The sequence below is a fragment of the Pristiophorus japonicus genome, chromosome 24 (genome assembly GCF_044704955.1).
Source record: "Pristiophorus japonicus isolate sPriJap1 chromosome 24, sPriJap1.hap1, whole genome shotgun sequence".
NCBI classification, from domain to species: domain Eukaryota; kingdom Metazoa; phylum Chordata; class Chondrichthyes; family Pristiophoridae; genus Pristiophorus; species Pristiophorus japonicus.
This window is the reverse complement of record NC_092000.1, coordinates 4,343,940-4,357,898: the sequence shown is the minus strand read 5'-3', so window position 1 is coordinate 4,357,898 and position 13,959 is coordinate 4,343,940. Positions and strand designations below refer to the sequence as shown.

The following is a 13,959-nucleotide window of genomic DNA, read 5'->3' as shown; positions in this document are numbered from 1 at the left end:
TTTTAAATAGGGGTGTTACATTTGCAGTTTTCCAATCTGCCGGGACCTCCCAGAATCCTAGGAATTTGAGTAAATTACAACTATCTCGGGAGCCTCCTATCAACAAGAGCAGGCATCGGCGATGAGATCTAACACTGCCTCCAGTGCACCAGTGCAGCCTAGAGCCGCCGGATTAAAAGAGTGTTTGAGGACCAGGCCCTCAAAACTGCCACCAAGCTCAAGGTCTACAGGGCTGTAGTAATACCCGCCCTCCTGTATGGCTCAGAGACATGGGCCATGTACAACAAGAATAAAAGCAAGTGGTGAATGGCTGACAGACTATGCTGCCAGAGTCATCAAGCAATCTCTGTGCTCCGTGCCCCAAAACAGATTGTGAGATCAGCCCCCAACAAATAATTAAATTGAAAGAAGTTTAAGGTGGAGCTAGTCATACACGATTTGAAGAATGCTAAAGCTGTCTTTGGTTATTTTCAGACTATAAGCTGACTAAGGCAGGTTAGGGGAGAGGGCAGTTGAATATACATGAATGTGGAGAGGTATATTTTGGAAAAAATACAGAGAATGATGATTATTTTTTCCCATTTTATCCTCTCCTCTCACTCTTGCTGGGGTAAAATCCACAAATGCTGACTGTCCCTATTACACTGCCTAAGTGGTCATTCCTAAGAAACATAGAAACATAGAAAATAGGTGCAGGAATAGGCCATTCGGCCCTTCGAGCCTGCACCACCATTCAATAAGATCATGGCTGATCATTCCCTCAGTACCCCTTCCCTGCTTTCTCTCCATACCCCTTGATCCCTTTAGCCGTAAGGGCCATATCTAACTCCCTCTTGAATATATCCAATGAACTGGCATCAACAACTCTCTGCGGCAGGGAATTCCACAGGTTAACAACTCTCAGTGAAGAAGTTTCTCCTCATCTCGGTCCTAAATGGCTTACCCCTTATCCTTAGACTATGTCCCCTGGTCCTGGATTCCCCAACATCAGGAACATTCTTTCTGCATCTAACATGTCCCGTCCCATCAGAATTTTATATGTTTCTATGAGATCCCCTCTCATCCTTCTAAACTCCAATGTATAAAGGCCCAGTTGTTCCAGTCTCTCCTCATATGTCAGTCCAGCCATCCCGGGAATCAGTCTGGTGAACCTTCCCTGCACTCCCTCAATAGCAAGAATGTCCTTCCTCAGATTAGGAGACCAAAACTGAACACAATATTCCAGGTGGGGCCTCACCAAGGCCCTGTACAACTGCAGTAAGACCTTCCTATACTCAAATCCCCTAGCTATGAAGGCCAAACCATTTGCCTTCTTCACCGCTCATGAACCATGACACCCAGGTCTCGTTGCACCTCCCCTTTTCCTAATCCGTCACCATTCAGATAATATTCTGTCTTCGTATTTTTGCCCCCAAAGTGGATAGCCTCACATTTATCCACATTATACTGCATCTGCCATGCATTTGCCCACTCACCTAACCTGTCCAAGTCACCCTGCAGCCTCTTAGCGTCCCCCTCACAGCTCATAAGCTTTTATAATAATTCACCTCTACCTCTATAATCCCCCTGGACCTCTGCGCTCCGCCTATTTTGGCCTTTTGAACATCCCTAATTTTAAATGCTCCACCATTAGTGATTGTGCGTTCAGCTGCCTAGATCCTAAGCTCTAGAATTCCCTCCCTAAATCTCGCCTCCTCTCTCTCCTCCTTCTTCTTAAAACCTACCTCTTCGACCAAGCTTTTGGTCATCTACCCTAACGTCTCCTTATATGGCTCTGAATCAAATTATGTATATTTTTGGAAAACATTCCTGTGAAGCGCCTTGGAATGTTTTATTAGGTTAAAGACGCTGTGTAAATACTGTTGTTGTGTGAGTCTAGCCAGTGAGTGTTTGCAGGCTATTCAACTGTGGGAAGCGGGTGTGTCACAGCTGAGCCAGGTATCCTGGCCTCATCCCCAACACGCTATCATGTCGGTGTCCCTACTGCCATCCTGGTGGAGGTTCGCGATAGAACAGCATAAAACCCGGGCTCTTCATGGCCTGTGCAATTGTGGTGTTGTTAAAAAGAAACAAAACAAATGAAATGATTTTATAACATCTTGGAGCCAGGTCAAGCCTTGACAATACAATGCAACTTTAAATTTTGCAAAATGAATTTGAGATTAGCCACATGTTTCCATTACAAAACTTGTTCTAAACATTTTTTTTTAAATGACAGTTTTATAGAACAATCACTTTACTGAGCAGTAATCGCTCCACAGATGACAGAACACGAACAGGATTCACACACAACATCAGCTACTGGGGACAAGGCTGGGACATTGGCAAGGAACTCCAATTACACCAGGGAGCACAAAAAAGGTGAGGCCTTTGAAATTTTTTAATTCGGGTTTGCAACTGGTGGGGAAGGCAGGAGAGAATTATATCTGTGACACCGTTTAAAAAAAAATACCTTTTTTGTAATGTTGATCTCTGAGATTCAACCCAATCAGTGATCAATGTCTTTTATCCGCTAATACACACAGCGGTCGGTCACTGTATTCGAGTTTATTTAAAGACCTTGGTCTGTTTGTAGTTGAGATGTCACCTAAAGAGTCACCTCCTCCACCAGAGAGGAGAGTCATTAGATGGTCTTTTCTAAGAGCAGTTACCGAGATCAGCCCTGAATGCAATCTATTTCAGGATATGCTTTGGTGGATATAGTTTCACTTTATATACAGGGGACAAATGGGACAAACCAGGACAGTTGGACCCACAATATGTCCACTAATAGCCAATATAGTAAGGCCACCATCAGGAAACTGGACTCCTGCTTCAGAAGATGGTGGGTTTGTATTCAACCTATTTATGAGCACATTTATGGGTTCTTGGGTTATATTTATAAAGTAATGATCTCTCCAGTTTTTCCCTATAATTTTACCCTTTCCCAGATGTCTGGAGACTGCCTCCTGTTATTATACTCCCTCCTTTCAGTCAGGAGTACTGAGGTCAAATCCTCCACATCAGCCACGACTGATTATCAAGAGAGGTGCTGCTATAGGGGCAGCACTGGCCTTTCCATGGTGTCCTCCCTCTTCACCTCTAAACCAAAAAGGATTTCATCCAGCAACTCGCGCAATGAGGACAAGTAGGCAGGATTGGTCCAGTGTGGTCTGGGATTCTGGTTCTCTCACTCACCCTGTTACAGGTGAACGCTGAAAGGCGAGAGATCTTCAGTACTTTTCTAAAACCTTAGCTCAGTAGTTTGTAGCCCAGTCCTTTGAATATGCCCCAGAATGAAAGACCTCTCCCATTCACACGTCCCAACTGGGCTCAAAGCAATTTCTGAAAATTTCACAGTTAAAGGACTGTTAAGTGTCAGTGAACAGAAACACCAGTTTTCACTCATTGGCTTGTCCAGATCCTAGATCTGGGGCCTTTAGGTGCATTTTTTATATCCTGTTAAGTTGTTGTGACCTCATGGAATTGTTATGCCATGTGAGGAGTGTGCATGTTCCAGGAATACACAGCTCACTAGAGGCGAGAGAAACCACACCTTTGAAAGCAACATTCTTATTAATACTCGAGAGTTCATACACACTGTATTACAGCCACGAAGACAGATTAAGCGAAATTTCCCCCATGGATTGGGAACAGAAGGAAAATTCGAGCAACATTACTGAAGTCTACACGAGAGGGACCCAGACAACTGCCTGAAAAATGGGGCCCATAGAGTAATCAGTTTAAAAGTTCAATAAAACACTTCTAAATTTTTTTGAAAACAATCAGTTAGGCTCTCTGCAACCGTGTAAATCTGGCAGCATTTTGACAGGATCTGAGCGAGATCACAGGTCAACGGCAAACGGCTGGACTGTCAGTGGGGCGTGTACGTATTGTGCTCTGCTGTACAGTGTATGTACTCATCTGCTTGGGGAGGGCTGTCATGATGATAGAACGTTTTTTTTTTCCATTTTAGCAGGAAGAGCATTAACTTAGGCCACCTGGAATTTAGGCTTGCAAGCCAGAAATTCTCCTTCAGCTTGAGCAGTCGGGTGCCAGAGATGTTGGATCCTGTTAAAGGGAGCTATTTATAAAAGGTTTTAAAAAAAAAAGATCTCCAGATGGGTCAGCGGAAATGGTACGACAGGTCTAGTTCTGCGCCATTTCGATCCGATCCTGGATACGTTGCTGACTCATACTGGCCTGTCACCAACCGCCAGAATGAACATTTTAACCCCAATTATTATGTGGCCGGTGAGCCTATAGAGGTGTACGTACACTGCTTCTGGCCGGGATTCAGTTCTCACTTCCCGTCCCCTCAGATGCTACACCGTGGTACAGAACTCTAACGGAGGGGACTTGCTAGGGACAGGTGCTTACCGGGCAGCTGGATCATACTCAGCCCAGATCCTGACGTACTCATCCAGGTGATGGGGTCCAAGGATGGACGAGTCCCGCGTCAGATACTCAAAGTTGTCCATGATGACGGCAACAAAGAGATTCAGCATCTGACAATATAAAAAGGAAAGAAGCATAAACTCAAAGAGTCTCTAATGTTAATTAACTACACGTTATTACTTGGTGTAACTGTAAAGGGTGGGGGACCCAGTGACACAGAGTAGGATTCAGGAAGGCTTGCCTGATTCCCCACATGGAGAATTCCCAATCTTCGCTGTCATATCAGACCAAGGCGACACAGTCATAAAGGCAGCGGGGAATGATAAAAACTCAACTCAGTCCTGCTTCTCGCTCAGACCATGTACAATCTACTCTGCCATGGATTGCTACGTCACCCATTTAATCTCCCGCGGGAAGGGAACGTTCTGAATAAATCTCTTCTAATCCCCAGAGAGATCAAACAGCTCCAGAATATTCATTCATCCTCACATCTTCACCACTCAACTGATCACTTAGCATGAATCATGTCTACAGGGGAGGGAAGAGGAGAAAATGAAGGAGGGGGTACATTTAAAAAAAAAACCCTCAAGTAATACATGATATGATCAGTGAGATATAAAACAAGGACAAACATGGACATCTCCATCTTGGGCTGGATTGAAATTTATAAACCTGATTTCAGGAAGAATCCTTGCAGCTTGCAGAAAGAATGAGTCTTTCATCCTTCAAGTATGGGCTAGGTCGGAACCCAGGTCCCAGACACGAAAGGGCAGCTCACTAGCTGACTGCACCACCCTGTGACCTACACTGAATCGGCAGTAAAAAAAATGGAGGATGCCATATGTCACTCTGGGAATCATGGAACTCATTTTGAAAAATGGGAACTGATGGTGACATGAATAAAAAAACAAAACTATTTTGTTAGCTTGACGAGACAACAGTGCAGTTATAATCGAGAGAAACTGAAAAACCTCGAAAGATGTCACTGCACTCGAGAAGGTACAGAGGAGGTTTACCAGGATGTTGCCAGGACTGGAGAATTTTAGCTATGAGGAAAGGTTGGATAGGTTGGGCTTGTTTTCTTTGGAACAGAGGAGGTTGAGGAGAGACTTGAATGAGATGTATAAAATTATGAGGGGCCTGGATAGAGTGGACAGGAAGAGTCTATTCCCCTTAGCAGAGGGCTCAATAACCAGGGGACACAGATTTAAAGTAGTTGGTAGAAGGATTAGAGGGGAGTTGAGGAGAACATTTTTCACCCAGAGGGCGGTGGGGGTCTGGAGCAGAACTCACGGCCTGAAAGGGTGGTAGAGGCAGAAACCCTCACCACATTTAAAAAGTACTTGGATGTGCACTTGAAGTGCCGTAACCTACAGGGCTACGGACCCAGAGCTGGAAAGTGGGGTTAGGCTGGGTAGCTCGACATGATGGGCTGAATGGCCTCCTTCTGTAAATTTCTATGAAACAACATAACAGGTCATCAGCATTTTTAGCAGGGTGTTAGGTTAATGCTTCTGATGTGAAGAATGCACATTCAAAACAGACACTGATAAGACTTTCTGCATACATCCAGCATTTTCTGCTTTTAGTTACTAAAACAATGAGGCGGACAAGGGAAAGGGGCGCACTCGATACTTACCAGGAAGGAACAGAGGAAAATAAAGGAGACAAAGTAGAAATAGGCCACCTCATTGCCACACTCGTTTCCTCCGATGCCAGATCGAGGGTCACATGGTCTGCCGCCCAAGCAGGATAACATGATGCTGTGCCATGCCTCTCCTGTTGCACTCCTGAAATGCACACACAGTCTTGTTATAGGACTAATTGGTTTTTGATCTGTCTTTTCTGACTGCAATTGGGAATTCAGACTCTGCCCTTGCCTCTGAGTCTGAAGGGTGCGGGCTCAAGTCTCACCACCGAGACTTGAACCCCAAAAATCTGCGCTGACACCCCAGTGCAGTGCTGAGGGAGCGCTGCACTGTCAGAGGTGCCGTCTTTCAGATGAGATGTGAAACCGAAACATCGTGTCTGCTCTCTCGGGTGGACTTAAAAGATCCAATGGCAGTTTGTCAAAGAGGGGCAGGGGAGTTATCCCCAGTGTACTGACCAATATTTATCCCTCAATCAACATCACTAAAACAGATTATCTGGTGAGTATCACATTTGTGGGAGCTTGCTGTGCGCAAATTGGCTGCCATGTTACCTACATTACAACAGTGACTGCACTCCAAAAGTACTTTATTGGCTGTAAAGCGCTTTGGGACATCCGGTGGTCGTGAAAGGCGCTATATAAATGTGAGCCTTTCCTACTTTTCCTTTCTCATTGGAAATGCTTTAATTTGATAACAGCCCCAGTGCAGAGGGTTCACAACACTACAAAACCTTTTGGGTAATCAGTTTGAGGCCTCTTCCACACTCATTGGGTCACAACTTGCTCTTTTTGTGTGCACTGGGACTGAACGCTGGACTTACTCGTGGGAGAAAGCATCCACACTGAGTCATTCTCCACGATGGTTCAGTGGGCAAGTGCAGTGTATGCTGTCATACTTAGCTATAGAAATGAGAAAACCCCAGTTTCAATCTCTGGCCTGGGCCAAGTTAGCCGGGGCAGCACTGATGGTCGTGGGAGAGAATGGAGGTCTCATCGCCTCTGGGCTGGGGAACAAAGAGCAAGGATTTGCCACCATTCCTGCTCTGGGTCATGTGACCCCTGTTGAAATGCACAGGTGTCTGCATGTCAGCTGAAGACAGAGTTGAAGTTGGCTGTGGTAACTTATATGCTTTACTAGCTTGCTGGTGAGATACTGGAGAGGGAGCTCGTGTCTATGGGACGTGTACTCTAGCAGGAGTCAGGAGAAAGTGAGAGAGTAAAGGTGAGTAAAGTTGCTATTACGCACCGGAAGAGAAGCATCAGGGCTTGGAAGAATGTTCTGAAGTTGTTGTGCTGATTAATCTCACTATCTTCATCATCATCAATTGCAATATTCCCAAACAGCTGCAGGAGTAAACAACAACGCTTACGCTGAGGCTGTGAAACCTTAACAATTGTGCTTACACACGAACTCTGCTCGTAGGAAAACAGAAAACAATATTTCATAATGAACGCTTAGCAGCAGGGAAAGCTTCAGAGTGTCATAACTCATATGTCTAAATCTAGGCTGACACTGCAGTGTAGTGCTGAGGGAGTACTGAGGGAGTACTGCAGTGCAGTACTGAGGGAGTACTGAGGGAGTACTGCAGTGCAGTACTGAGGGAGTACTGAGGGAGTACTGCAGTGCAGTACTGAGGGAGTACTGCAATGCTGAGGGAGTACTGAGGGAGTACTGCAGTGCAGTACTGAGGGAGTACTGCAATGCTGAGGGAGTACTGAGGGAGTACTGCAGTGCAGTACTGAGGGAGTACTGAGGGAGTACTGCAGTGCTGAGGGAGTACTGCAGTGCAATACTGAGGGAGTACTGCAGTGCTGAGGGAGTACTGAGGGAGTACTGCAGTGCTGAGGGAGTACTGAGGGAGTACTGCAGTGCAGTACTGAGGGAGTACTGCAGTGCTGAGGGAGTACTGCAGTGCAGTGCTGAGGGAGTACTGCAGTACTAAGGGTGGACTGAGGGAGTATTGAGGGAGTATTTACTGAGGGAGTACTGCAGTGCAGTACTGAGGGAGTACTGCAATGCTGAGGGAGTACTGAGGGTGTACTGCAGTGCAGTACTGAGGGAGTACTGCAATGCTGAGGGAGTATTGAGGGAGTACTGCAGTGCTGAGGGAGTACTGAGGGAGTACTGCAGTGCAGTGCTGAGGGAGTACTGCAGTACTAAGGGTGGACTGAGGGAGTATTGAGGGAGTATTTACTGAGGGAGTACTGCAGTGCAGTACTGAGGGAGTACTGCAATGCTGAGGGAGTACTGAGGGTGTACTGCAGTGCAGTACTGAGGGAGTACTGCAATGCTGAGGGAGTATTGAGGGAGTACTGCAGTGCTGAGGGAGTACTGAGGGAGTACTGCAGTGCAGTACTGAGGGAGTACTGCAGTGCTGAGGGAGTACTGAGGGAGTACTGCAGTGCTGAGGGAGTACTGCAGTGCAGTGCTGAGGGAGTACTGCAGTACTGAGGGAGTACTGAGGGAGTATTTACTGAGGGAGTACTGCAGTGCAGTACTGAGGGAATACTGAGGGAACACTGCAGTGCAGTACTGAGGGAGTACTGCAGTACTGAGGGAGTACTGAGGGACTATTGCACTGTCGGAGGTGCCATCTTTCAGATGAGACCGTAAACCGAGACCCTGTGAAAGGCACTATATAAATGCAAGTCTATTCAATTGTACATACTATATTCAGCCACTAGGGGGGGGGGGGCATACTGTAAGCCAGATCACGACCATTTCTACAAAAAACAGGTAGGACTTGTTCACTGTCCTTTCCAACCATTGGAAATCACCGAAAATAGCTACTCACTAGGGCCCGGGTACTCGCGCAATTTCTTTTGTACCATTTTTAATTATTAAATGCCATTTAACAACTTACTCTAAGATATAAGCAGATGAGAGAACCATTTAAAACTGTTTAGATTGCCGAGAATGGTTCCAGGGATGAGGGACTTCAGTGACGGGGAGAGACTGGAGAAGCCGGGGTTGTTCTCCCTGGAGCAGAGAAGGTTGAGAGGAGATTTGATCGAGGTGTTCAAAATCATGAGGGGTCTGGACAGAGTAGAGAGAGAGAGAAACTGTTCCCATTGGTGGAAGGGTCGAGAACCAGAGGACACAGATTTAAGGCGATTGGCAGAAGACATGAGACAAAGGCGACATGAGGAAAAACATTTTCCCGCAGCGAGTGGTTAGGATCTGGAATGCGCTGCCTGAGAGGGTGGTGGAGGCAGACTCAATCGTGGCTTTCAAAAGGGAGTTGGATAAGTGCCTGAAGGACAAAGAATGTGCAGGGTTACGGGGAAAGGGCGGGGGGAGTGGGACTGGCTGAAGGGCTCTTGCAGAGAGCCGGCACGGGCTCGACGGGCCGAATGGCCTCCTCCCGCGCTGGAACCGTTCCGTGATTCTATGTTTGAAAGTATTGTAATTCAATCATCATTTCGGCTCATCCTCAATTAATTGATTCATTTTATGGGATTTCTCTGCCCAAGGAAGCAGTTGAGGCTAGCTCATTGAATGTATTCAAATCACAGATAGATAAATTTTTAACCAATAAGGGAATTAAGGGTTACGGGGAGCGGGCGGGTAAGTGGAGCTGAGTCCACAGCCAGATCAGCCATGATCTTGTTGAATGGCGGAGCAGGCTCGAGGGGCTAGATGGCCTACTCCTGTTCCTAGTTCTTATGTTCTTATGTTCTTATTTCTAAAGATATCGGCTTGTAAAGGACACTGGACCTACCAATGATGAGCAACTGAATTAACTACTACAGATGATGATGAAGTACCTTACCCAAATCCCCAGCCCCCGCCACTCTCCCCAAGATAAACAAATTGTGCTCTGGCGAATTTAATTCAGGTTTTCTCACAACGGATGCCTAACTCACTCGAGCTAACTCTCATCAGCCCCATTCTTCCTGATCAGCAGCAATCGCTATGTAAACAGGATGAATAACGCAATAGGAATAGAACAAAATAAATGGGTGTCATTAATCAGAATTTGTCGGCGCATTTTGTTAAGGGACACTTTGAGATTATCAATCAAGTTCAGGGATGTTAGTGCTAGAGAACGGAACAGCGTTTCATTTCAAGCACTCGTTTTCAGCATTAAGCACTTCCAGTGTAGAATGTATGACAGAATAGCTCTTTCTACACCTTCAGTACCTTGTCCCCAACTTCCCCCCGACCCATTTCATATACAAATCTTGCAGAAAAAGGGGATCGTCAGTCTACCAGTCTGGTTTGGACTGCTATATATGTTTTCAAATCAATATTTTGAGGCTTGCTGGTAATACCTAAGATTTTCTTTTCATTATCTTTCTCCACTGGTTAGTTTCCCCACCCCCCCAGTTGAACAAATGGAGCAGTTCGACTGGGGGATGCTGACAACGTTGCTGCTCGTTTCATTTGCCAGGAGGTGTAGCGAGCGCCGTCCTTCTTCAAATCAGTTTCTTCCCTTCCTCCCAGACAACCCCACTGCAGGCAGGGACATTTATTCCCATGGGAAAACCTGAGCGAGAATGTCAGTAAGATTCAGTTCCGTCTCTGTTCTCATTGGCAAGAGCCCAACGATCCTACATGACCTGCCGAAAAAGTTACTCTAAACCAGTTACAACAGGGAATCAGCATTTTGTGATCCATATAACACCCGGCTTAGCATGAACCAATCAATCTCTGCCACATCAAAACGGTTCATGAAAGTCTTGCCACTGTGTTAGAAGGCCATGATCCCTGGGATGAGAGGGTTGTCCTATGATGAGAGACTGAGTAGAATGGGCCTATACTCTCTGGAGTTTAGAAGAATGAGGTTTGAAACATATAAGATTCTGAGAGGGATTGACAGGGTAGATGCTGAGAGGTTGTTTCCCCCGGGCTGGTGAGTCTAGAACCCGGGGTCATAGTCTCAGGATAAGGGGTCAGTCGGCCTTTTAAGACTGAGGCGAGAAGGAGTTTCTTCACTCAGAGGGTTGCGAAACTTTGCAATTTTCTGCATCAAAGGGTTGTGAATGCTGAGTCGTTGAGTATATTCAAGGCTGAGATCGATAGATTTTCGGACTCTAAGGGGAATCAAGATCGGGCGGGAAAGTGGAGTTGAGGCCGAAGATCAGCCATGATCTTATTGAATAGTGGAGCAGGCTCGAGGGGCCGAATGGCCGACTCCTGCTCCTAATTCTTATGTTGATGGGTTCAAGCCCCGATTCCAGGACCTGAGCACCTGATATGGGCTGACAGCGCATTACATTACTGAGACAGCCAAAGGTGAATCGAGGACACATGTGCCTACCATCCCACTGTTCAGAGAATTTTCCAGTGTCCTTTCCACATTCCCCACTCAACTAACACCAGCAGAAAAATAGGTTTTCTGCTCATTCATCTCATTGCTGTTTCTGGGCTCTTGCTGTGCGCAAAATGGCCATTAATGGACTGCAAAGTAACTCTTTGTAGGTGACAAGGTGCTGTATTAAATCTTCTGCTCTTGAATATACCATGTCAAATTTCTGACCTGAATAGAGACCTACCTTGTTGGAATTCCTAATCTCTATAGGCCACACTGTGACCTCACTGATGAGGAGCCATTGGGAGCGGCTCAACAGATTGCAGCAAGATTGAACCTCGGATCTTGCTGCTGAATTTAATACCCTGTGGGACATTTTCCAGTTGAACTGGAGAGGGTGGGGGGGGGACCTATTTTAGATTTATTGAACCAAGTGCATCAACACCCAGTGCCTTTTTGTCTTTTTCCTTCCAATGTTCTCAGTACAGGAATTCTCCATGGATATGGGAGGTTTTCCATTTCCCAAAGGCTCTTTACAGCTTCATTGAGAGGAGACGTTATTGCATTTGAGTTGGATGCTTCTGAGCCAATACTGGAAGAGGTGAGAGGGTAACATTGCCATATACAATCTGACTAAATGATTTCTTTTGTAATTTTCTTCCCAATTACAGTATTTACGCTACCTTTTAAAGACATGTTTGTGAAGGATAGAAACATAGAAAATAGGTGCAGGAGTAGGCCATTCGGCCCTTCTAGCCTGCACCGCCATTCAATGAGTTCATGGCTGAACATGAAACTTCAGTACCCCCTTCCTGCTTTCTCGCCATACCCCATTTGGACATTCTCCACCTAGAATATGATTAGAAACCAAATCCTGTCTCACCTGCATTCCAATAATGGCGTAAATGAAGAACAGCATTGCGATCAGGAGACAGACGTAAGGTAATGCCTGAAAAATAAAATCGATCAGCCATTCCATTCAGTTCTCCAAATCTCTCAAAAAAGTATCAGACTGATAACATATTTCTCAAGTTCCACAAACATTTTATTAACCAGCTTGTTTTGCTACTGGGGCTGAACACTGTCAAAAAACCTAAACTACTCAGCCGTTCCTATTCATCGTAGACGGTCCCCCGTATCGAGGATGACTTGCTTCCACGCCAAAAAGGGATGAGTTCACAGGTGTTTCAATGAAGGACCTAATATTCCAGATCCCGAACTACATCCTGAAGGGTGGAAGATGCCTGTGCGTGGATTGTTTTAACGTGGGGTGACCGTTGCACACCAGCCACCACACGGGGCTTGACAGAGCTGGGTCTTGGTCCAGTGGCAAGGGTTAACCAGGACGACTGGAGACCAGCTCTGCTGCACGGACCTAGTGCGCGCACATATCGCACAGTGTGGGCTGGGCCCGTGCTGCCCCTGGGCCCTCGCCTCTCCTGGGCCCCGAACTCTCGCCTCTCCTGGGACCCGACGACACCCTGAAGGCCCTAAAAATAGCTTTCAAATGGATATTCAGATTAGAAGCACTTTGGCAATTTATTACAGTATCATTAATCTTTGAAGGTTAATGGGGAGAGACTGATATAGAGAAAGGATAGGACTAGCTGACATGGAGGAGAGGTGAAATTAGATTATTTTCCCTCAATGTTCCCCCCTTCTGTCTTGAAAACACTGACTTCTGGCAGGAATGCACAGGCACTGACTGCCCTCCAGACCGAAGTTTTCTCTAACCAGCTTGGACAATTGCTTTCAACCCAAGTTTCAGAACAGCACCCATTTACCTACACCTATCTTATTTGGCATTTCCATTTTCTACACTTGTGATACTTGTGCGTGTGAGATTGTCAGTTGATGCTACATTTGGGTAGTTTAGCACCATGGACCGAGACCTGTGTCTGGCCAATCTCAATTCACTCCACAGGATGGAGAGGCATTTTCATTCCATTCACCTGGGCTAGATTTGAATTCAGGGGTTGGACATCCTGGAGAAATGTCCGTAGGAAATCTTGGGTAGTTAAACTTCTTTGTATCTCACATTAACAGGCCTTCTGATACAAACAGGATGACTTTGAAGTGTTATAAAAATATTGCATTGCTCATTTTCTGAGATGTAAAGTGCTTGTGTAAGGGAGTAAGTGTTAGTAGTGACATCGCCCATGAGCGGTTAATGTTTAGTTTTGAGGTAGTAAAATGTAACTTTAGTTTTAGGGTTATAAACATGGGTAGGAGAGATCCATTAGCTACAAATAGCAGTTGGCAAAGCTTTCACTTCAAGGATGTTAGTAACCGTTACACCAGGAAGTCTCGTGTCGGGGAAGTTGTTCTGAAGTAAACTGTTTTCAAAGGATTTGGGAATAGATATGTCACACAGTCATACAGTCTTATCAATGACATCTTCCTTTGTTGTAGTCAAAATACGGGGGCCAAAATTGCCCTCAGCGGAAAATTGGGAAAGGCACATTGATTTATCGAAAGATTTACCGCCTGGTGGGAGTCAGAGGGAATAGCTGGAAAATTCGGCTCTTTAACTCTGACACTGCCTCCCAGTGCTTTGGAGCGCTGTTTGGGGCAGTATCAGGGTGGGTTCGGGTTGGGAGCAGGGCGGTGTCCATCAGCGCGGCAGTGATGATGTCAGCGTGGCGTGGACATGCCACGTCGCCATGTCCCTCTCCT

At 46.0% G+C, this 13,959-nt stretch overlaps 1 protein-coding gene across 1 annotated transcript in view; it reads right to left on the bottom strand.

Annotated features, from left to right (window-relative positions):
* Nucleotides 1-13,959, bottom strand: part of LOC139238010 (voltage-dependent P/Q-type calcium channel subunit alpha-1A-like) — a 587,825-nt gene that overhangs the window by 109,492 nt on the left and 464,374 nt on the right. The window contains 4 exon segments of the mRNA XM_070867408.1: nucleotides 4,360-4,487; nucleotides 6,017-6,167; nucleotides 7,275-7,372; nucleotides 12,167-12,232. Coding sequence (XP_070723509.1) covers nucleotides 4,360-4,487; nucleotides 6,017-6,167; nucleotides 7,275-7,372; nucleotides 12,167-12,232 — 443 coding nt within the window.